The 23,267-nt window shown below is 46.9% G+C and overlaps 3 protein-coding genes across 6 annotated transcripts; 1 reads left to right on the top strand and 2 right to left on the bottom strand.

Moving 5' to 3' along the window:
* Positions 1–165: 165 nt before the first annotated feature.
* On the bottom strand, positions 166–7,216 carry ZBTB8OS (zinc finger and BTB domain containing 8 opposite strand). 3 transcript variants are annotated; one of them, XM_027790022.2, is made up of 8 exons: positions 6,795–7,216; positions 5,528–5,678; positions 4,112–4,136; positions 3,429–3,550; positions 3,116–3,198; positions 2,660–2,712; positions 2,182–2,218; positions 166–1,462 (listed from the first exon to the last, which is right to left on the bottom strand). In XM_027790022.2, the coding sequence occupies exons 2-8, from the start codon at positions 5,613–5,615 to the stop codon at positions 1,376–1,378; spliced, it is 495 nt and encodes a 164-aa protein (XP_027645823.1). In that variant the 5' UTR covers positions 5,616–5,678; positions 6,795–7,216; the 3' UTR covers positions 166–1,375. The 3 variants fall into 3 exon arrangements, with proteins under 3 accessions (XP_027645823.1, XP_027645821.2, XP_027645822.1); XM_027790020.2 differs by having other exon boundaries at positions 6,855–7,216; XM_027790021.2 differs by having other exon boundaries at positions 6,898–7,215.
* A 153-nt stretch (positions 7,217–7,369) lies between these two features.
* Positions 7,370–16,408, top strand: RBBP4 (RB binding protein 4, chromatin remodeling factor). Of its 2 annotated transcripts, none has more exons than XM_055800405.1 (12): positions 7,370–7,564; positions 8,561–8,708; positions 9,358–9,503; positions 10,811–10,984; positions 11,889–12,004; positions 12,178–12,338; positions 12,466–12,592; positions 12,707–12,784; positions 13,939–14,015; positions 14,139–14,196; positions 14,292–14,402; positions 15,259–16,408. In XM_055800405.1, exons 1-12 carry the CDS (start codon positions 7,549–7,551, stop codon positions 15,322–15,324), a joined length of 1,278 nt encoding a protein of 425 aa, XP_055656380.1. In that variant the 5' UTR covers positions 7,370–7,548; the 3' UTR covers positions 15,325–16,408. The 2 variants fall into 2 exon arrangements, with proteins under 2 accessions (XP_055656380.1, XP_055656381.1); XM_055800406.1 differs by having other exon boundaries at positions 7,380–7,564; positions 8,564–8,708.
* A 388-nt stretch (positions 16,409–16,796) lies between these two features.
* On the bottom strand, positions 16,797–22,889 carry SYNC (syncoilin, intermediate filament protein). Its single transcript, XM_027790073.2, is given in 5 exon segments — positions 16,797–17,379; positions 18,567–18,691; positions 19,957–20,121; positions 20,123–21,332; positions 22,739–22,889. Coding segments are annotated over 5 exon segments (1,608 nt in total). The 5' UTR covers positions 22,783–22,889; the 3' UTR covers positions 16,797–17,315.
* Positions 22,890–23,267: the final 378 nt, after the last annotated feature.

The raw sequence follows: 23,267 nt of genomic DNA, 5'->3' as shown, positions 1-23,267 counted from the left end.
AGCCCAGTGCATGAACATCGTGCTTATTTCCTGTACCATCAAACAGGTACAAGTCAAACAATAGCATTCTTATGTACAAACAGTCTGCTCACCTGAGCAGGGAACAAAGCACAGGTGTCATCAGTGTTGAAATACCACTGGCCAGAATCATTCACGCACAATTAATTCTTTCAGTCCAAGTTTTATTTCAGCATTGAAGCTTTCTCAAAAAAATAAAAGAGGGATTTTATCCCTCAGTCTTATACAGAAATGCAAACAGAGCTATTTCAGATGACTGTACCACAACACAAAGATGAGGCACTACCTCCAGGGCTGAGGCACTTGCAGCATTTACAATAAAAACAAGCAGGTGGGACCAGCACCTGCCATCCCGTACAGTGCTCCTCTCCCACTGAAACAGCAGTGGCAGTGAATGCACATTTACTGTCCCATGATTTAAAACAAAACACACTTTTCATTATTTTTTATTAATTACGATCCAGTGAACTTTGATGTTAAAGTTTGTCTTGATCCTTTGATGTTAAAGGATTGTCTGTATTGCCCTTTCAAGGAAAATGGGGAAGCTGATCCAAATCTGAATCATCTGCTTTTTGGAAGAAAAGCAGCTTTCACAAGATATAGCTGGGAGCGAACCCACAGAGAACCTGGTGCTGCCGTAGTAGAAAGGGGTGCAAAGCTGCCTACTTTTCGGCGTGATCATAGGTGCTACGAGGATTCTATGGTCACATGCTTTAGGCTTGCATGTGGAAATTTATTTACAGCAATTCAGCACCACCTGCTGGCATGCCTTTTTTTTTTTTTTTTTAGTCCAAAAAGTGGTGTGGTTTGTTTTTTTAATTGGTATACTTTCTTCGGTGTCCTTTGAACAGTCAGAATTTTTCTACATTAAATCAGACCCACCACAGATATTTCTGACCTTTATATAATATGGAGGAGGCATGTCACCTCAGAATTAGAACACTTAAATCTGCAAATGAAATCATATAGATCAACATTAACTCCTGCCACCCTACAAAAAAAGTTTTAGCTAGCAGCTCCACTAATTTCCTTATTTAGTTCATATACACCTAACACATGTATCAGCCTTAAAAGCTGACAACTAGCATTCCTGAGACTTTCAACCCCTACAACTTCCTTTCTTCTTCTCTTCAGCATCCCCAAAACCCCAACTAGTTCGTTTTTTTTTTTTCCTGGCACGCAGGTATTTCTGTATCTCACGATCTTCAAGCCAAACACAGGCTGAGATTCCCCACAATTATGCCCTTCAATTTATGACTAATTGGCCAATTGCTTAGTTACTTCCACGGGGATTACAGTTTTCAAGGGACTTTTGCCAACCAGTGCCAAGTATCCACTCAACCACACTTGTCTTGCTTTAAATATCAATGATGACAAAGACTTCTGGCTTTTCGTCTTCACAGATCTGCATTGCCGAGTAAGTTATGGCTTTGACCTCTGTGCCCTAGAAAGAAAAGACACAGAAGCATGGATTTTCTAACTGACATCCCTTGTAGCAGTCCATGATAATACATAGTACTTATCACCTTCTATGAATGTTACCCAATTTAATAGTTTTTCTCCCCAGAAAGCTGTAAATGTATTTGTTCTAACAACTAAGAAAGTTGGCATACTAATGGCAAGGACTTGGCCAGGCCAAATAATAAGTAACTTTTATTTTATTACCTCTTGAACACTACAAAGTCCTCCTCTTGCCTCTGACAGGACATCAACATTTGCTATACTAATACTGACACAGCTAAAGAGCTAACGGGGACATAAGGATTTGCTTCTATCAGTTTGAGTGTTTTATTTTTTTGGGGGGCAGGGGGAAGCAGCAAAACCTGACCAAGCAAAAAGCTGTGATAATAATGTGAAAACCAAACCCATGTATGCATTCTGCATGTAGATTGGTTTACTGTGCTATCAACACCACAAAAAGGAAGCAGACTTAAGTTTTGCTAGTGCTGAAGAAGCATCAGATGCTCAGGTCAACGGTTTCAGGCATGCATTCACAAAAAACATGCAGAAAGCGAGATCTTAAGTTTAGTGCCTGCAATACCATTCAGACATGTTTATACCTGGATCCCTTAAGAACTTAGAGGTCTGATTTAAAGGACACCACAGCTCCCCATCCTACTCCTAAAATGTAAAAGATGTACATACAGATGAACCACTGCATACCTGAGGGTGTTTGGATAGAGAGAACTCTTCTCCCCACCTTTGAAGACAAAAAGAAGAGAGGTGGTTAGAATTGCAGTAATATTTACCAAGTGTTGTAATTAGTTTAACTGATGAGCATAGAACAGTGAGATTTTCATTGAAAGCCTCAAAGGAAGAAAAAAAAGTCCACATATAGCTAAACACTAAATCAGAGTTTGGTGATTCAGGAGTTCAGACATTTTGTTTATATGGCAAAAGTCTTTCAATATAATCCTGGACAGATCAAAAGGCCTTTTGCTGAGCCAGCAACCTTCCTTTAACAGAATAATTTGTCATAAATATATATACAGTGGTATCTGTAGAGTGGCATCACACAGTCCACTTTTTAGAAAGCATCAGTGAACTCCCGCGCATCATGGTACTGAGAGTTGTTACTCTGAAGGCAGTATGTGCGTTTTCAGTAAACATACTCATTACCCAACTGATCATTTAAGCTCACCCAATTGATCTTATTTTGAACTGCATTCGGTCAATGTAAAGCACTTTCACCTCCTGCAAAAAAAGCGAGAGGAAAAAATGTCAGTGACATCTTCTATCTTCAGGCAGAAATTCTCAGTCAATCCCATTATAAGCCATATAACCAAGGGTTATGCTTAGATAGAATCTAAAACCAGAGAATTTGAGCAGCCTCAAAGAAACACACTGCTACTCTGAGTGCAAAGGCAGCAGAACTGCACCTACCTATCGTAGCAACTAATAATTGATATTTGCGGTAACAGAGCTTAACAATTTGTTTCTCAAGTCCTTCTGCCCTGGTATTTTCAATTCTCCCATGTGTTGTACTTAAGTGATCTGTTGTGTCCCTTTTTTCCTAAAGTAACACTGCATTCAGAGCTGGTATTATCTAGAACAGTCTTGACCTACAAATGGAAAAAGATCAAAACTGAACACTTACCCTGGGTATAAAGAACTCATTAGCACTGAATTTATACAGCCACTCATCCAAGAAGTGGAAGAGAAGAGACAACATGTCATGTCCTGCATGGTTGAAGCAGAGAAAAGTCAGTTGACTGTCTCAGCAAGAACACCCAAACTTTTTAGGGGTACGTTAGATGTACGGCTTCTAATTAAGCATTGCTAACCTGAATCTTCTAATAGTGTAGATTTTGATTAACTGCAACAGCACTACATGTAAAGACTCAAAATTTTTGTACCCTTCTCACTCAGGGTTCCTACAGTTCCAATATAAAACGTCAACACAGCCTCACCTTCTGCCTCTACCTCTACTGTATCCACAGGTTCCACAGTCTCTGTATCAGTCATGTAGCCAAACATGGCCATAACGCACTGCTCAAATGCTTCTTCCAAAGTGTCTCCCCAGGCATGTAGCCTAAGAAGACATGGAATAATTTACTGGATCATAACAAAACCCCAAAGTAATATGCAGGTGAGCAATCAGAACATGAGAATTAATGCACATGAAGGGAACAAACAAAAACCACTTGCTTTTCTCTATGTATGCATTTGGGCAGATTACAGGGATTTTCCTTTTTGTGGTTTGTGACAAGTTTCTTGGTACAATATGAAAAATAAATGTTTTAACAGACAAGACAGTTCTTTCTGAATATGGTTAACTGATGTCTATAGAAGTGAACTACTCAGAAGAAATTCGGTTTACAAGGAAGAGATTAAGAGGAGATTTCAAAAGACATTTCCAAATAACAGAGGCTTAATCAGAAGGACCATAGGAGTATTACATTAGAAAAGAAACCAAACGTGATTCTATGCTCTCCCAAGAGCAGAAACAAAACTGACCATCAGAAAACCCAGTGTGTGACATTTCGTAGTTCCATAAGGCATCCATCTGCAACCAGTCTTTGACAGTTACTCCAGACTTAAAGAAGAAATAATCAATCTGTCATACTGAGAAATCCCAGCTGCTCATACTTACTGCACATCTGCTGTGTGATCCAGATCTAAGGGGGAAGGAAAAAGGCATTATATCACCAAACATATTTAAAAAATTAGGATTAAGAACAAAGAAAATCAGATACTGTTGTTATAACAAGACATTTTTGCATTCGTTTTCAGATGTGAAACAGTGATAATCTATTTTGCAGTATGTTAGAAAAAGACAGTGCAGGTGGAATCTTGGCTTATTTTTGCCAAGCAGAAAAACACTGTTTTATGTAATTATGTCAGCACCCTATGTATACAGCAAGGTATGGCTGTTGTAACGCAACAGGCTTCTACAAGTTAACTGCAATAAAATGAAACTTTAACCAGGAGTAAAAAATTTTTGCTGAAGTCTGCAGGACTGAGAATTATTCATGCAGAGGATGAGATTTGCACATTTTTCCAGCTTAGTGAAGAAATATACCTGTCCACACCCAAACCCATCCATTATGCAAAAAACAGAGAATCAAAAATAAAAAAGTAATATAAAATAGAAGGCAATGTTCACTAGTAAGATAGGATTAACATCCCAAGCACATGTCAAGTTTTACATGAACATTATTTATATTAATTCAGAGGAATGACAGAAATTTAAATTTATACCAGGTTGGCAGAAACAGAGCAAACTTGAATGTAAAATACGGCCACACCACGATCACTCTAGCTGAAAAATTGTTCCGATGCAGTTTAGATCATTCACATGCTATTAATGGATTCTCAACAACAGCCTCTAAAGTAAACAAGTTCCAGTGAATGTAAAAGAAGAATAAAACCTCCTCCAATTATGGAAGCAGTGTGACTCTTGTCATATGTCACCGTATTTCTGCACTGCTATCAAATAAAGAGCTGAGTGCCTCCTAAAAATATATCTTCTAACAGAGTAATGGGCACTGTCCCTCCAGACAGACACTGCTGAACTAGAAAACTGTCAGACACCGAATAGTCTCTGGTGAGCACCTTAAGCAAACCCTTTGGGCTGCCATCCACTTGCTCCACATGTTCTTAGAAGACATTCCAAGGGTGGGGAAAGGGAGAAATAACGATCTTTAGGTAGTGCACGTAGGAAAAAAAACCCCACATGGAAGACCAACAGACTACAAGAGAGGTAGAAAAATGTACTGCCATGCTGAGAAATAGCTTGGAAAGGGAAAGTTTTCAAGATGAGATTTAACTCGTTTATTTCTGTAATTATTTCTTTAGCACTCATAAAAAGAAAGGCATTTTTCTGTGGTAATGAAAACTGTAGGTATCTCATCTCTAGTAATTCAGCTACAGATGCATCCCACAGCCTAAACACATATTAAAAACCCTCACACGTGCCTAAAAAGCATACCTTCCATCCCCCCCGTCCCCCGCCCCCCACTGCGCTGTCACACGTTCCCTGCATCAGGATAGCGTCAGAAATACTCACATTCGTATTTCTTATTGAGCGGTGGGTATTTGGCTTTGACAGCCTGCTGCTCCTTCGTCAGGTTGTAGTCCCTCTCGTCGGCTGCCATTGCTGCTGGGCTTGAGCAATGCTGGCTCACTTCCTGGTGGTAGGAAACATGGCCACCGCTGCGCTGCACAGGGAGAAAGAGGGAGAATCGCCTCTCAGTTTGGTTTTTCTCTTGATAGCACTTTGATACACTTGTACACAGGCTCAGGAATTCAAACCATGAGACTAAATGTCGGTTTAAGTTTTTTCCTATCAAAAGCATCACTGGGAGACGGGGAAGTTCAGAGTTCCACCCCACACTGCCTGCCTCATTCACCGATACCAGTTCTGCTCAGCTAGTGAAGCCAAAGGATTACAGAAGACCATGAGCTTCTGCCTTTTCTGGGAAGAAGCATGTTTCTTCTTCCTTGTGTACAGCACCAAGCATTTCATTCATCCTCAAATAAAATACAGTAACAATGAAAAATTATGAAAGCAGCTGTAAAGTGAATTAAAACTTTCATTCTACAGGTAACTAAGGAATTTTAGAGCTGAGGGTACTCAGCCCACTTGTATGTTACTCCAAACCCACACATGTGACTTTACACGTTTTTCTTTAGGAAAAAAGTCTTGTTTTATTTTGGGGAAAAAAAAAAAAAAAGTCTAGTTTTCTTTTAGGACTGTAATTGTACTTAAGCCTTCAAACCTAGAAGTGCATGCAGGGCAAATACACCTGTCACACAAAGCAGAAATTTTCTTATGTTCCTTTTCTTAGCTTTTTTTGTTGTTAATTCAAAAAAAAAACCCAACAAAACCACAACCAAACAATAAATTGTATCAAATCCCCACCTAAAAGGCTCTCTGACGAGATCTTAACAGTTGCTGTTTCATGCAAGCATTCATTTGCAAATCTAGTAAGACAAATTTGAGAACCTGATTAACTTTAGGGTAATCAATTTTCCTCAGGTGAGACCTCCAGATATAACAGCTATTCTATTATTCTATTCCTTTGGGGTTGTTTTTTTTGGTGCATTTTAAGATTTATCCACAGCTGAGCCCAAGACTCCCCAAAATATTGATAGATTTGTAGACGGCACCTAACACCAGCAGCCCTACTTTTAAACAGGAATGGTTCTTATTTCACAGCTTAGAAACAAGACTGTGCAGGATTTCCAGTTTCTATTTTCAGGTATGTCACAAAGAGAAGCCTGAAGCTGAGAAGCCAGGGCTCTTTGTCGAGAATAAACCCAGACAAACGCACATTTTGATTTTAAATCCCCCAGGCCTCGGCCAGACCCGCGGCCGATGCAAACAGGCCCACCGGAGCCAGCTGCGTGCCAAGAAGCATTCCCCGTCAGGCTCACCACTGCGCTGCCTCAGGAAAAAAGGAAGTTATTGGCGACTATAGATAATTAGTAACGCTGAGGAAGCTGAAGATGCTCCAGAGGTTCCCGGGCAGCGCTGTGAGGAGGGAGGGTGGGCCAGGCCGCGGGCTAGGCCTCGGCCTCACACACGCTCACGGCACCAACACGGCCAGTCGGCTCACCCGCCCGGCTGCGGGGACCGAAAGAAAGCGCGGCCACAGTCCTCCCCACCCCCAAACCGGGCCACCGCCAGCGCGGGGCGCTGCCCCTTTAAGAGCGAGCGAGGGGCGCACCCTCCCCGTCCCCTCCGGAAGATGGCGGCTCCCAGGAGAGCTTCAGCAGCGCCCTCCTCCCCCCGCCTTCCTCCCGGTTGCCCTCCACACGTGACGGCCGAGCGCGCTCGCCTGGTCCCTGGCCCCGCCCCGTGCCTCTCACCCATTGGTGGCCGCGGCCTGGCGGCGGGCGCTGATTGGCCGGGGTTGGCGCGCGAAGGGGTGCGCGGCGCCGGAGCAGCACGCAGCGGGGGCAGGAAACAATAGAGCCGCGGCCGGAGGGGTCTGAGCAGGGAGCGGAGGAGCCGCCCGCCTCGCCCAGCCCAGCCCAGCCCAGCCCGCCCCGCGCCCCACCGCCGGCCCGCTCCCCCGCCCCGCCATGGCCGACAAGGAAGGTAGGGCCCGCGGCGTGGCGCGGGGTAGGCCCCGCGGCGCGGACTCCTCCGCTCTGGGCTCCGTGAGGCGTGGAGTACCCCCCCCCCCCCCCCCCCGTAACGGCTGCTGGTCTGAGGGGAGGGGGGGTGGCTGTGCCGGGGACCGCAGCCTATCGGCCTACCCCGGGCCGCGCCAGTCCCCGCGGGCACGGCCCACCGCCTGCCCTCGCCCCGGGGCCGGGCCGCGCGGGGGAGGCCTGTGGCACGGCGAGGCGCCGCCGCCGGGGGCCGGGTCCCTGCGGCCGCCCTCTTCCCGCCTTCCGATCCGGTTACAGCCGAGCCCCAGGGAGCCAGCCGGTGTCCCGGAGCCGGGGCCGCTGGGCGACTGGCCCGGGGTGAGCGGGGCGGGCCGTGCTCGGCGGGGGCTGCGGGCTGCGGCCTGCCCGGCGCAGACAAAGGGATGTCACCGGCCCCGCTGCCCGGCTCCCGGGGGGCTCCCAGGGCCCGGCCGCGCCCGCAGGGCGGGGGCTGGTGGCAGATGGAGTGAGGAGGCGTGTGGGAGAGCCAGGGCAACGAGGGAGCCTTGGAAAACTGGATTTGGGGGACCAGCAGTTCAAGGCTACACCTAGACCGGTCTGTTTAACAGCAATTGCTGGACCTCCTGCTTTGAAACATCTTTACAATTCTGGCTTTTGCCTCCACGGTACCCCTTGCATCGAGCTTCAGAGTTTTATCATGCTGCCTCTGTTGAGGTGATTAAGTTTGACGCAGTTAACATTAATCCTGAACCAGGATCCAGTGGCAAGCGTTCACATATGCAACAGGATTTTTAATCTTCTAGTAACCACCCCAGTAAAGTAGTCTAACAGCAAACCAGGGTGTGATGCAGTTGGCGCTTTAATCAATTGCCCACTCAGTGTTGCGTATATATTGTAAATATGTTCTTAATACATTCACATAGCTCATACATTCATAAAGGCTAATCAAATGCTTGATTTTTTTTAAAAAAACCTCCAGCAGCCTTTGATGATGCGGTGGAAGAACGTGTAATCAACGAAGAGTATAAAATATGGAAGAAGAATACCCCCTTCCTATATGATTTGGTAATGACCCATGCTTTGGAATGGCCCAGCTTGACTGCTCAGTGGCTTCCTGATGTAACAAGGTAAACTGATTATTTTGCTTTTTTTTTAAAAAAAAAAAAAAAGAATAATTTAAATCGAGGATCACTTTTTATTAATGTGAGAAGGTATGTGATTCCTGTAAACTTGCCTTGCCAACAGCAAGTTGAGGATTATGAACACTAGAGAGATAATCAGTACAGACAGTTTTAATTTGGGAAAATGTCATCTGTTACTGAGAAGATATTTTCACACATTTGATTTCCATGGTTTTCTTCTTCCAGCTTTAATAAACAAAAACTTACTCAAAAATAAAACTAGATACGGTATCTGTGTAACCACCATTTTGTCCCATGTTTTTATAGCAATGCACTGCTTGCAGTGAATGTTCTTGCACCTCAGAGCTGTACTCGGGAGGAGCTGCTAAGGTCTCTTAAATGAAGGCACTTTCATCCACCACAGGGATGGTGGTCTGTCAAGAGTGTTGTGCTGCAAGAGTTTTAGGTTGAGGTCTTAAATTATGATAAGTGGTTTCCTCTGGAGGAAGCAAGGTTGGTGTTGAAGCAGGAGAGCAGTAAGAACTTCAAAGAGTGTTAATTAGTATAAGAAGCTGTCACCCCAAAATATTGTCATCATCTCAGTATTTTTTTTAAACCCCTTCTTTGTTTCTCATGTAATTCTTCTCCCTTGCAGACCTGAAGGCAAGGATTTCAGTATTCACCGGTTAGTCCTGGGGACCCATACTTCAGATGAACAAAATCATCTCGTGATAGCTAGTGTGCAGTTGCCTAACGATGATGCGCAGTTTGATGCTTCACACTATGATAGTGAGAAAGGAGGTAAGGGACCAAAGATGTGGGCCAGGGGGAGTTTTCACCACTTTTTCCTTCCCTTCTTAATAGAAAATCTGTCTTTCAGGCAGCAAAGTTCAGCTATTACTTCTAAGCTAGTCCGTTTCTTTTTAAGGGGTACGCTTACTTAATAGACAAATACTATGTTTTTGGAATGTATGTGATGTCTTAATAATGATGAAAAAAGAAGGTGGCAGCCTGACTGCAAAAGTGTGTGTGTGTGTGTGTGTGAAAACCTCACCCCTCCCTCTTTCTTATCAGGAATTGACGTTGAATTTCATGGAGTACTACTTTCTGGTATTTTTATTGCCACTTTTACATTACATAAACTCTTCCAGTGAGAAAGTCACTTGTGTAAAAGAATATTTTATTTCAGAGGAGTGTAACATTTCAAATGTTCTTCTCTTGTCTGAATTCTGCTGCCTGATTGTTGTACCAGCCCCTCTTGGATAAGAAAATTACTGTGTTTTGTTCAGCATATCAGGCTTGAATTTGATGCTTTCTGTAATCTTAGTTGGCTGTCAGCATTGCTACAAATTAGGTGTTTCTCATGTTTACTTGGTTGAATCAGTCTTTCTACCTGGTGAAAGTCTGTAACGATCCAGTGTTTGCTCTTCTTTTTGCTAGTAGCCTGGATTGTGCAATTAGTGTTTTGATCTTTGGGCTTCTTAAGAGTTATTCATGAACACAGTGTTGTCTAATAAATTACTTCTGTTCTATTTTAGTATTTATTAAGAATATACTACTCCAATTTAAAAACAAAACAAACAAACCCTCTGTATTTTTGCCAGAACGGTGCTGTGCAATTTTGTGAACTACTCAGTTACTGTGACTTTACTTACAAAGATCAGGTAGCTATAGCAAGTTATATTAGTCTTACTTAACTTAAACGCAGTGCAGCAATTGTGTCTTACCAGAAATTTGTGTATTCTGCGATGCTGATCTGCGTTATATTTGAAAGTGCAGTTACAGCACATCTGTTTCATATGTACAACCCATCTTTGTTCCAGATAAGAGTTTTAGATATGATAAATCTGGGGCTTGAGTTGTTAGATTTGAGATAGTAAAAAATTTTCAGGAAGAAATGGTCTTTAACTTAGCCAAAGTCCTGATATTTTGATGTTACACATACAGACATTTAAAACAACATGCCGTTTCAAAACTGGACTCTTTCAGTTACAGTTGTGATTATCTTTCAGAATAAGTGCTTGGTAGTACCAGTAACTGGGTCTGGGTCTTTGTGTCTTGATCTCAAACTGGCTTTTTATTTACAACTACTAAATTCTTACTTCCAGAGTTTGGAGGCTTTGGATCAGTTAGTGGAAAAATTGAAATTGAAATCAAGATAAATCACGAGGGAGAAGTGAACAGAGCACGTTACATGCCACAGAACCCATGTATCATCGCTACCAAGACTCCATCCAGTGATGTCCTTGTCTTTGATTACACCAAACACCCTTCTAAACCAGGTGTCTGCTTCTTTTTTATGTCTGCATTTCAGAGATCAGCCAGCCCTTCCTTACAAAGACATTGATGCAGTGAAAAAGAGGTTAAAAAGTTTTGTGGATTGCATATTGTTTGTGATTTTAGGGGAAAGTGGGTATTTAAGTTAAAGGTGTTTGGTAAAAGGTTATTTCATATGAAGTTTAAATGTGGAAAGGTATGCTTTTTACCTTTCTCTGCTTTACTGTGTGGTTTGTCATGTCGCTGTATGTGTTGGTATTTGGGATGGTAGAAGGTGGCTTTTTGGAAACTGATTTGCTGGGTAGCTGAGCTGTTGTCCTGATACCCTGTAAGGGTATTAATGGTCATTTATTGATGAACTCATCAAGACTATAGAGTAACTAGCCTTCCCACTTGAGGGGGGGATCAGAAGTGCCTTTCTTGCTTCAAAGTGCAGTTGGAGATGATGAGAGAAAGAAAAATAACATCCCAGCAGAGCATTCAGGAAGAGTTTGTTGAGCAGTATCTGAGATGAGCTGCTATTCTTCCGACCAGCTAGACCAGGTGACTCCTGCCAAAGCATGGAGGTGGCTGCTGGACTTCTTTAACTCTTCAGCAGCTACTGTAATGCTTGTTTAGAGCGGACCACTGCTAGGCCATCCAGCCAAAAAAAAAAAAGGGGGAAGCTTGGAAAAACCTGCAATGTGCTTTTTATTAAGCTAAGAAGACAGACTGCTCTGTGTTGTCTCAGAGCATTGTTTTAAAGAGGAGATTCTTCAGTCAGGGAAAACGCTTTGACATTTTCAATAGAATCCTCCTCTAACCTTTTGAGCAAGGTTTAGTAGAGCACAGTAAAACTTAATGCCAGCTATTCCAGGATGTGCTGGAAATGATACTGGGCACTGGAGTTCTTACGGCACCTCTTTACAGACCCTTCTGGAGAGTGTAACCCTGATCTGCGTCTTCGTGGACACCAGAAGGAAGGTTATGGGCTGTCATGGAACCCAAACCTGAGTGGGCATTTGCTTAGTGCTTCTGATGATCATGTGAGTACTTTAAATATAGCTGGGGTACAATCTGCACTTTCCGTCCCTTGGCAAAGGTAAAAAAGACTTTTTTCTTTTTTTTTTCTTTTTTCTTTTTTTTTTTTTTGAGGGGGAGGAGGTAGGGGAGGTAGAGAGTGTCCAAAGATGCAGTTTTTAATTTATTTTTTTTTAAGACCATTTGCTTGTGGGACATCAGTGCTGTTCCAAAAGAAGGCAAAGTAGTGGATGCAAAGACCATCTTCACAGGGCATACAGCAGTAGTGGAAGATGTATCTTGGCACCTGCTCCATGAATCTCTTTTTGGATCTGTTGCTGATGATCAGAAGCTCATGATGTAAGTGGGGTGACAACGTCTTCAGAAACTGAGTGTTTCTGTCCCTCTTGCTTTCCTGTCTCCTTTTCAGTCCCTCGGTAAAATGGGATGTAAACCTTTGTTTCAATTCCTTGTTTTCCCTTTACAGTTGGGATACTCGGTCAAACAACACCTCCAAACCTAGCCACTCGGTGGATGCTCACACAGCTGAAGTCAACTGCCTCTCTTTCAATCCCTATAGTGAGTTTATCCTGGCTACAGGATCAGCTGATAAGGTATCTTGATAATCTACCTTGAACTTGGGAAATGCTTGTTTAGTTTTTGACATGTAAGTGTGGATGTATGTATTAGTTACTTAAACAAAGTGTTTGGTTGGGTTTTTTTCCTAGACTGTTGCTCTATGGGACTTGAGGAACCTAAAACTGAAGTTGCACTCCTTTGAATCACATAAAGATGAAATATTTCAGGTATAATAAAGTGTCTTTTTCCTTTTATGCACACAGGCTTAGTTCTAACTTAGCTGTCCTGGAAAAAATGAAAAATATTCTCTTCCACTGTATGTTTTCATTAAATGTACTTGCACTTAAAAACTCATCTATTCTTCTCTCTCATCTGCTTATAATTTTCTGGCTTATTGTTGTGGAGCTGTGTAGCGCTCAGTGTGGGGTAGAGCTCCAGTACAGATAAGAGTACTTGTCCAGAAAGCCAGGGCAGACTGTAACAAAGAAATGGTCGAGAGCTTTAACCACAACAGAAGGGTGAAATGCTAGCAGTACACCGTAAATGTAAATTATTCATGGCCGCAGACTGAAGCAGGGAGGCACAGTGAAATGGCTGCAGTGTTTTCATCTTCTCGCTTGGTCCTGTAGGAAGGCTTTAGCCAGTACCCATTAAAGGGGATCACCGGAACATCCTGTGACAACCAACAATGGCTAATTTTGCTGGTGTAAATATAGAATGTAACATCATGGGTAGCATGTGCTCAGCAGATACAATATTTCCATCTCCAGCTCGTGCCTTACTCAGAAGAAAAATATGTGGAATTTTTTTCGTAGAAGGATTACTAGTTAAGACTGTAGTTACCTCTAAATAAAATTACACATGGAATCCTGAAATGTCAGGTTAGTGTGCAGAATTATGTGTTCTCTTTCTAATCCTGTGATCCTATTAAGTGGTATCTTTTGGAGATTTATCTCCAGCACAAGTAGTAAATGTGAGCTTTTGGGCAGCTTATGCTTAATTACAGTGATTTCCTTTCATGTGTAAAGTGTACCTACCACTTAAGGAATCCATGGTTTATATTTGTGCAATCCTTTTTAAGGTAAGGAGCAGCTAATAGCTTTGAGAGTTGTTTGCACTTCATAACTTGTGGTCGCTGTTAGAGGAAAGGTTACATTTGGTACCGTTTTGGTGCTCAAATGCCTTGTTCCATGTGTGAATGTTTACAAACCTACCTCCTATGTTAGGATGTTATTGGGTGTACTCATATTTCCAGTTATTATCAATTTGAATTCTCGTAGAGCTTTTGTGATACAAAATAAAGTGGTGTTTGTTGTGAACGTCAGTCACGTTACAGCTTCTTAAAACTTAACTTCCTTTCTAAATTCATCCTTGTCTGTAGGTTCAGTGGTCTCCCCATAATGAAACTATATTGGCCTCCAGTGGCACTGACCGCAGGCTAAATGTCTGGGACTTGAGGTAAATCCCAAATCAGTCACCTTGTCCTGACAAAATGTTAATGATGAATGGCATTGCACTTCAAAAAACAAACCACCCCCAACCTTTTCATTTTTCCTGTCTTTTTTTTTTTTTTTTTAACAGTAAAATTGGAGAAGAGCAATCCCCTGAAGATGCTGAGGACGGTCCCCCGGAGCTGTTGGTAAGTCTTTTGAATCTCATTGATTGCTTTGGCCTATTATTCATCTGTGCGATGTAGATTTGAAAACATTCCCCTTTTTGTTTCCCCTATACTAGTTTATTCATGGTGGTCATACTGCAAAGATCTCTGATTTCTCCTGGAATCCAAATGAACCCTGGGTAATTTGTTCTGTATCAGAAGATAATATCATGCAAGTCTGGCAAATGGTAAGTTGTTTGGGAAGGTGCAGGAAGTGGCAGATAAGAGATAGTGTTGAACTGCCTGTATTTCAGCATTCCTGCTTTTATTTACAGCTCTCAGAATTCACTCTGTAGCGCTGCTGAAATCTCAAAGGGATAGTGAAATGTGCTTTAAGTTTGGTTGAGACAGTGGTTTACAAATACTCAGAAACTGTTTTGTGTTTCTCAGGATTTAAAAAAAGGAAAATACAAGTGCAGAAGCAAATTTTGCCATGTGTTTGAAGGAAAACTGTGTGTGAGAACCAGAGATGAGATTGAGGTTTCTGTTAGTTACTGTCTTAAAGAATAAAATCTTTGCAAATGACGTTAACGTCCTCCTCAAGATAGAGCAAGGTGGTTGTGAACAGGAAAAATTTGCTGGCCCTAAATTACCAACTGTTGAAGGTTTTAGAAAACCATCTTGTATTGTCTGAATAACCCTTGAAAGACCATATTCCTAATTTTTGGATAAATTGGTTCACAGGGGCTTTGTTTTTAGCAACCTTCTGTATGGTCCTTTTGGAAGGAGCTGCTGCTAAGCAGAGGATCTACTAAATATATAGAATGGGTCTGTTAATTGAAGCAAATCTTGCAGTGATCTCTTAACAAGGCACATTTCCATAAGCTACAGTAACTTACAGGGTACTTGATAAATGTTTTGGAGACATGGCTGTTACGAAAAACATTTGTGATGCTGCTTTAATGTTAAATGGCCTTGAGGGATCAGGGATGGGTGATACCTATCTGCCGGTGCAAACTGCCAGAACCTTTTGAAGTGTGTGGATGGAATCCCGTTCGGTGTGGTGGTAAATGCTTCTTCAGTTCCTCCATTTCTGTCTCGCAGGCGGAGAACATCTATAACGATGAAGACCCTGAAGGAAGTGTGGATCCAGAAGGTCAAGGATCCTAGATGAGGACCTTTTCCTGTTTTTAGTCTTTTTTTTTTTTCCCTTTTCTTCCCTCTCAACCCTAATATTGACTTAACACTGGTTTTGAGACACACGTAGACTTTGTGTTCAGCCATCCTTCTGTAGATACCATCAACAGGCTTTTTAACCCAGACAGTGAGTGCTCCTTCAGAAAAGGGCTTAGCCCAACTCAGCTGGTAACCGTGCTGTAGCTCCTTGGGTCAGATTTCCTACAGCAACCCTCTTGCGTATAGGGCTGGCTGTCCCATTTTAGTTGCCTTCATCACACAGAGCAAATTTGGTTTTGCTGGGTTTTCTTTTGCCTTTTAGCTTGCTACAGCTGTGGGCTTTTGCCTGATTTAAACAAAAGTTACAATAGGTAGAGCTGCCGGAGTATGCTTGAGCCAACGGAGATGATACAAGTGTTAATCCACTGGCAGTTCAGAAATGGTGTGTGGAAGGTCTTGTCCTCTTCAGTGCAGCTCAGAAGTCTTGGGATTCCTTTAGTTTAATCTGTTACCTTGATTTTTCTGCCTCTGCAGATAAAAAACAGACTTGCAGATTCTGACTTGAACTGAAGTCAAGAAATCAAATTATTATTTTTTTTTTGTCTCTACTAGTAATTCTGGGTTTTCCATTCCTTCCTTCCTTTCTTCCTTTCCCTTTTCTCCTGTCTGCTGGGCAACAGCGTTTTCAATTCCTTAGCTATTCCTGCAGAGCATCGTTCACCTTCCATGTATTTTGCTCTATTGTGTGTTTCTTGAGCTGTGTTTTCACATATATTTCTTTCCTTTCTGTGAAATGGTTTTTAAAACTTGGAGCCACCAAGTTGTAAAGTTGTATGTTTTTACCAACTGATGTACCACAGATGGCATGCTGGTAACCTAAAACAGCATTGGTAGCTGGTCTATGTAAAGCAAATTAAATGTGGATGAACTATTTTTTTTAGGAGTTAGTCCTTGACCACTAGTTCCTGCACATCTTCCACTAGGGTGTCCTGTTCCACCAGCAACCTGTTACTCTCCGTGCTCCTCATGACTAATTGCGTGTAAGTGCTTCAGATGGAATAAATTTTTTCTACGTAAATGCTGTGTAGCTTTGTGATTTATTTAATTTTTTTTTTTTGTCTCAAAAGCAAAGTGTACCTCTTCAGAAAGCAGAGGAAGTAGTCCCTAGCCATGCGTGCCCTCGAGACTAGGTGTTGCTATAGGTATTGCTTAGTTTGTAACACGTGGACACTTCTCCCCCTTTTGTTTCTGCCACTTTCTTTGAAATGCGTAAATGAGTACGCAATATCCGAGCAGTCAAGACCGCTCTGAAGCATTCTGAAGTGTGCTGAGCTCTGGATTTAGCCCTGGCCATTGAATTGTATTTTTTAGTCTGGAGCGCGAACAGTTTGACACCCTAAAAGTACCTTAATTTGACACACAAGCTTCTTGTTTTCACTTTGAGAGACAGCTTTGAGAAGTGAGAGGATCCTTAAACTCCAACCTTTATTTTCAGTGTGAGACTTTTATATAATAAAGTGGAAACCTATTACCCACAAACGAGTTTCTGTGGCCCGCAGTGGAGCATGTCACAATACAGCAGAGACCCTTGAAATACAAAAGAGAACCCTGTTAAAAGGATAAAGCTTCTCTTGCATGTAAACTTTAAAAACCAAACACCCTAACACTGGCTTCCAGAACAATGCTTTCTGGGAAAGGCTGATACAATCCACCTATGGAACAAGACGGGATACGTTTTTCCGAACACAGCAAAACATAAATCTGTTATTCTTCATACATGTCCGTTGTTCAGTGCAAGTTATTTTTCTCTGCTCCTCCGTGGAAAAGCAGTTTTACTACACAATCAACAGCAGCGCCTTCAGAAATAACACAGGAGCAAAGGGAGCATCTGGTATTCCTGACTTCGGGCAGCTGCTGCACATCAGGTAGGATAAGCAGCAAGAGGAGACGTTCCCCTGCAGATAAAGAAGCAAAGCCTGTCGCTCCTAACAGTCCTGCTCTGCTTTTTCTTCCGATTTGCAAAGGTGTCCGTAGATTTCTAAGCAGCTCCTGTATGGGTAGAAAGTAAAATTTCAGCTACTGAATATTTCCGTAAGGTGCTATGGCTGGAGAAAATGGGGAAGGGGGATGGATGCAGTTTCTGAAAAACATTTTTACAGTATGGATGAAAAGTAATTAAACTGGCTCAGTCTGCGGTCTTGTGAGCGTGCGGCCCTAGCTCTTGGCAAACCTGGGATCCTTGGCAAACGCACCAGCTTTAACAGAAGGGAATGTAATTTTTGGTGTGAGCTACGGGAGGAGGCAGCTGGGAGCCGCGCTTAACTCTGAGGCAGCCGGTGCAAATGTGGAACCCAACGAGGTGTCCCAACACACGAGAAGCTGCACACGCTATCGCTTCCACGTGCAACGTGTCGATGGCCAGGAGTTATGAGACCGCGCTGCTGCGCCCAGGCTTGTGTCGGTCTGTGATCTAGAAGGATCCCAAGCAGCAAAGACGTGGTGGTATTGGGATCTGGTCTGAGTGCAGTTACTCTCGTTAATACATCTTGGAGTGGCTGGTGACGAGCTGGAACAGAGCTCTCCTGCCCTGTGCTAAGGTCTCAGATAAAAGCCAACAGGACCTGTTTGTGGTAGGGAATATCCTCCCGTGGTGTGCTGGCGTGGGGAGGTTTGAGTGAGGAGGGGGAGAAAAGGACACTAAAGTAGCAGTGAAGCTACAGAAGATGGTTAAGTGTGTGTGTAGAGCTGAGACAGGAGTGATACAGAACTGCCAAGTTTGGGAGGAAAATAGGCCACAAACTTACCGACGTTTTCTGGGGCTTTAAAACACCCCATGTAATGAAGAGCTGAGTGAAAGCGGCACCAGAGTGACCAGGAGGAGAGCGTTCTCTCCCAGCCAACAGCATCCACAAGTTCCCCAAACCTAAGCCTCAGCTCCTTCCCACCCATTTTTAAGGAAACCAGCACTTCAGGCTGCCACACCTGCTTCTTGGAAAGCAGCCTCCACTCCTCTGCCGTACAGGAATTTCCATAAATCCCTATTTGCTCTTTGGTAAAGGGTCTGGAGTTCCCACTGTGCTGCCCCACCAGACCCCTTGCTCACACACAGGCCACATGCCCCCAAACCAGGAGAAGCCCACGGTGCTGACAGCAGTGTGACCACTGCTCAGCACCCCAACCTCTTCACCATCCTCCTCCCAGCCCCTCCGCACCGCCGGGATGAGACACAAACGGACTTGTAGATAGAGAGCTCCCGGTGGAGGCTGGTCCTCAGCTCCTCCAGTTCCTGATTCTTGCGCTGCTGGAGCTGGACCCCGTTCTTCAGCTCCTTCAGCCTGTCTTCCAGCTCCTCCACCTGCTCCTGGGGAATAAGAGACACGAGCGGATTAGCTGGAGGAGGAAGGCTGCCTCCGTGCCTGCGCTCCACCACTGCCCACGCTCCCGTCGGGATCAGCCGATCGGTGGTGTTGGTCTGGGCAAGCCGTGGGCTGGCCAACTGCCGTCTGCAAAAACCTCTGCCCAAAAGCTTTGCTTTATTCCCAGGGTGGGAGCCTGGGCTGGGCTGTGATGCGCTGGGTCCTCACGCTTCGCTCGGCTTGTTGCTTTTGTCCCCTAGACTACTTGGGGGGTGTTTTGAGAAGCTGTCAGAACTGTATAAACCTATGAGTCAGGAGAAGATAATGAAGGAATTTGGGTGAAAGAAAACGTGGAGAGATGCCTCAGAGTCCCGTCCTCCAAGGGGGATTGCACCCTGAAACCCAAGACAAGCAGTTTTGCAGGGGCTGGTGACCCGGTGCCCAGCTCAGGGGGGAGCAGAAGTGATGGAGGGGACACACACCAGCTTCCAGAAGCTGCTCAGAGCCAGGCTGGGAGGAGGCAGCGATTACGAGCCGAGAACAGGGAGTGTTGAAACGGGAGAGATTAATCGTGGAGCCTCTTTGCCAAATGTGCTCTTGCAGATATTGAATTGCCTTGTCCCTCAGGACACTGCTGGGAGGGATGCCTGGCGCAGCCAGAAATAACCTTCTGGGGAGGCAGCCTGGCCCCTGGGCTGTGGGTGCAGGGGGTGAGACCCCTCCTGGCATTGGGAAGGGCAGGATCTGCCCTGGCAGCACTGGGCTTTTAAAGAAAAGCCACCTTTATTTAAAACTGGCTTTCCCAAGCCCCCCAGCTCAGCCCCGTGCTAGTACAAGCTGTGGGAAACCCACCTGTGCTCAGCAGCATCGCTCAGCTCTGCCGCCGGCCACCTCTGGGAAGGAAACCCCCGTCCCCTCTGCCTCATCCCTGCTTGCTGGGGCCATTTCCAAGGGATGGGTCAAAACCAAGTGAGAAGATAATCAGGAGAAACCTTTTTTCCCCAGCAGCTCATGGGGTGAAGCCCCAGCACTCTCCCACCGCATCCCTCCAACCCTGGGTTTGCCCCGCACCCAGGGGCTGCTGCTTTGCCTGGCCCGCGCCAAGGCAGGGGATGCTTTTGGCTTCAACCAGCAGGAGATATTCCACCTCCTCCCCCTCCTCCCCCACCCCACGAGCAAAACCTTCAGCATCCATGTTTCACCAGCTGCAAAGAATGACTCCCGCTCTCTAAACGAGGGGGGGTGAGGGGTGCCCAGCCGGGGCACGTACCCGGTACTGCCCGACCTCTTCATCCCGCTTCTGCTTGACGAGGATGATCTGCTCCTCCAGGCTGCGGTTCTGCAGCCGCAGCCGGCTGACCTCCCCCTGCAAGGGCCGCAGGGCTTCCTTCATGCCCTGGATCTCCCCCTGCATCTCCTGCAGCGCCTTCGCCCCCCGCCTCGCGTCTCTCCAGCAGCCGCAGCAGCTGGGGCTCGTAGTGCTCCTCCAGACCCCGCCGGCTCTCCGCCACGAAGCTCTCGAACTCCATGGAGAGCCGGCGGCTCTCCTGCAGGTACAGGTTATCCTGGCGAGACGGCGGAGCCTCCAGCCGTTGCTTCAAAACCTCCTTCTCCTTCTCACAGGTCTCCTTCAGGCGGGACAGTTCGCCCGAGAGCTGCCCAGCCTGGGTCTCCAGCTCCCCCCGGTAAGCGGTGTGCTGGGAGAGGTCGTGCCGCCGGCTCTCCAGCTGGTACTGGCAAGCCACGCACTCCTTGGTCACCTTGAACAGCTTCTGCTTGATCTGCCGGATCTCATCCTTCAGGTTGTCCCTCTCCAGCTCCACTTTGGCCAGCAGCCGACAGGCTGCCTGGATCTCCTCGTGGGCATGGCGGATCTCCTGCAGCGCCGGCTCCCGGAGCTGGCCCAGCTCCACGATCAGGCTGTCTCGCTCCTTCTCCAGCTGCTCGACGGCTTCGATGCACTCTTGGAAGTAATTCCCCAGCTCTTCCAGCGTCAGGCACTGGTGCTCCGTGCCATCCATGTCCAGGGGGCCGCCTGCCCCCTCTGCATCCATGTCCAGTGGGATCCCTGTCCTGTCTGTGTCCGTGTCGGCTGGGATCCCTACCCTCTCTGCATCCATGTCCAGTGGGATCCCTGTCCCATCTGTGTCCATGTCCAGTGGGATCCCTGCTCCATCTGTGTCCACATCCAGTGGGATCCCTGCCCCGTCCACATCTAGTGGGATCTCTACTCCACCTGCATGCACGTTCAGCGGGACCCCCGTCCCTCCTGCATCCATGTCCAGCGGGATCCCTGCTGCGTCCACATCCAGCGGGATCCCTATTTCATCTACATCCACATCCAGCGGGATTCCTGCCACATCCACGTCCAACGGGATCCCAGCCCCGGCTGCATCCTTGCCCAGCTGGGGATTTGACATGTTTAGCTCCGAGGAAGTGTCCCTGCCACCTGCCTGCAGCTCCTGGCAGGTGTCTGATCTGCCCGTGCATGGGGGTGTCACCCGCAACCCCCCTGCTGGGTCTGATGGGCTGTGTGCCAGGTCCGGGCGTGGAGCAGCTCCTGCAGCCGCTCCCTGTGGGGCTGAGGATGCTCCGGCTTCATCCAGCTGCAGCTCCAGAGGGGGCTCGGGCTCTGCCATCAGGTCCCTGGAAAGGAGAGCAGATGTGAATCAGAGCAACGAGTGTAACAGGTCTCAGCCCTTCCCCTCTGCCCTGCGGGATGCGGGTGCCCTGCAGCAGGCTGAGCTGAGGGTGCTCTGGCTATGGCCCTGCTGCTGTGACTGTCCCCATGTCACCCACAGGCTGCGCAAACCAGGCAGGACCGTGCTGGCGTGCTTGGATGACAGCTCGGACCCAAACTGTCGTCTTTGGCATGGGCCAAAACAAGGGAAGAAAATCCTCTTGAAGTGACTGACTGCACGGAGAAAGAGCGAGGGATGCGAACCCGGACCCCAAAAATGAGAGGTGCTTCAGTGCCGACGGGAACTGCCACCATGTCACAGCTGATCTCCCCCAGTGGCACCTCGGTGGGCGCTCCCAGGAAAACTTGCCGGGATTTTAGCATAACCTCATGGCAAGGGAATGTGCTGCTAAAGCGCAGGCTGGCTCCGAGACGGCAGAGATGGAGTAAAGCACCGCAGTCACCACATCCGAGTGAGCGGCAGAGATGGAGTAAAGCACTGCAGGCACGCATCCGAGCAAGCGGCAGCTTCCACAGCAGGAGCACTCCGCTTTGCAGAGTCATCCGATCCTGTCATTGTCCCCAGCCCCGACACCTGCAGCTGCCACCACCAACCACCCGCGTCTGACATTCACCGGGCACTATTTGGGGTAGGATGGAGAGGATAACCCGCAGGGATGAGCCGGGGCTGTTCCTGCTGCTTCCAGGAGCCGGGGCCGGTGGCTTGGGTGGGAGGATGCTCTCACCTCCCGGCCACGCTGCTGAGCTCCTGTCTAGTCATCCCCCAAGGAATGAGCGCAGACTGGCACAGCCCTCAGCTCGCAGCAACGGCTCGATGGAAAGAACTGATTTTCACCGATACTTTCTCTCCTAATAAGGGAGTTTTCGGCAGCGATGACACATCGCAGCCTCCACGGACCCAACGGCCCGGTGGCTGGAGAGGGGCAGCGCCTGGAAAGGTGGGGAAAGGGCTCCTCTTTCATTTTCCTTGCCCTCCTCCAGTGCCAGCACTTATTAATTCTCCAACTTCTCAGCTCTGCTTTGCATCAGCAGGGTGGGAGGGGAGGGCAGGTGTCCCACCTTGGCAGGTGGGGTGTGGGGGCTTGCTCCCACCCACCGCCCTTTGTCCCAGTGCCCCCCAGCATTCCCGGGTCCCCCCAGAGGGGCTTTCCCCGCCTAGTCACTCCTGAGGGTCCAGGGATGCTCCCCAGGTGCCAAACCTCAGATCCCCCCACCCCACCCCTGCACCCCAGGCTTTGGCAGCTCTCTCACCTGCCCTATGCCCCCCACCTCACCGAGGATCCTGCGCCCATGGGACTCCCTCCCCAGTGGATACCAGCCTCTTCTTTGCTCACCCTGGGTGGGCTCTTACCTTCCTCCCCTGGAGCCCAGCACCTCCGGCTCTGCGCTGCACATGGGCTTTGCATGGGGCGGGGGGCAGTTATTAATAAACAGGGCTGGAAATCAGACTCCCCGGAGCAGCCGCTTCACCCAGCCACCGCCTGCAGTGCCAGCTGCGGGCGGCTGCCTCCCTCCGCCCCGGAGAGGAGGAGGAGGAGGAGGAGGAGGAGGAGGAGGAGGAGGAGGAGGAGGAGGAGGAGGAGGAGGAGGGGGAGGTGGAGGAGGAGGGCGGGGAAGGCCAAGCTGCCTGCATCCCTGGCAGAGGCAGCCTCAAGGGCTGGCTGCAGCCAGCCTGCATCCCTGGGGAGCATCCCCCCGCAGCCCCCCACCCCACTCCGGCTGTTCCCACCCGTGATTTATGGTGGAGGTTTGTGTTTTGCCCCCTCCAATCCGTCCCTTCCCACCGCACTGGTGGCTCCTTCCTGGGAGCTGAGGGGCCCCATCCTGCCAGGGTCCTGGGCAGGATGCAGGGGGCTGGGATGGGGACGGGGGGTGCCGGG

Source organism: Falco peregrinus, chromosome 3 (genome assembly GCF_023634155.1).
Source record: "Falco peregrinus isolate bFalPer1 chromosome 3, bFalPer1.pri, whole genome shotgun sequence".
In the NCBI taxonomy this organism is placed as follows: domain Eukaryota; kingdom Metazoa; phylum Chordata; class Aves; order Falconiformes; family Falconidae; genus Falco; species Falco peregrinus.
The sequence above is the reverse complement of the archived record's forward strand: the minus strand, read 5'-3'. Positions and strand labels throughout refer to the sequence as shown.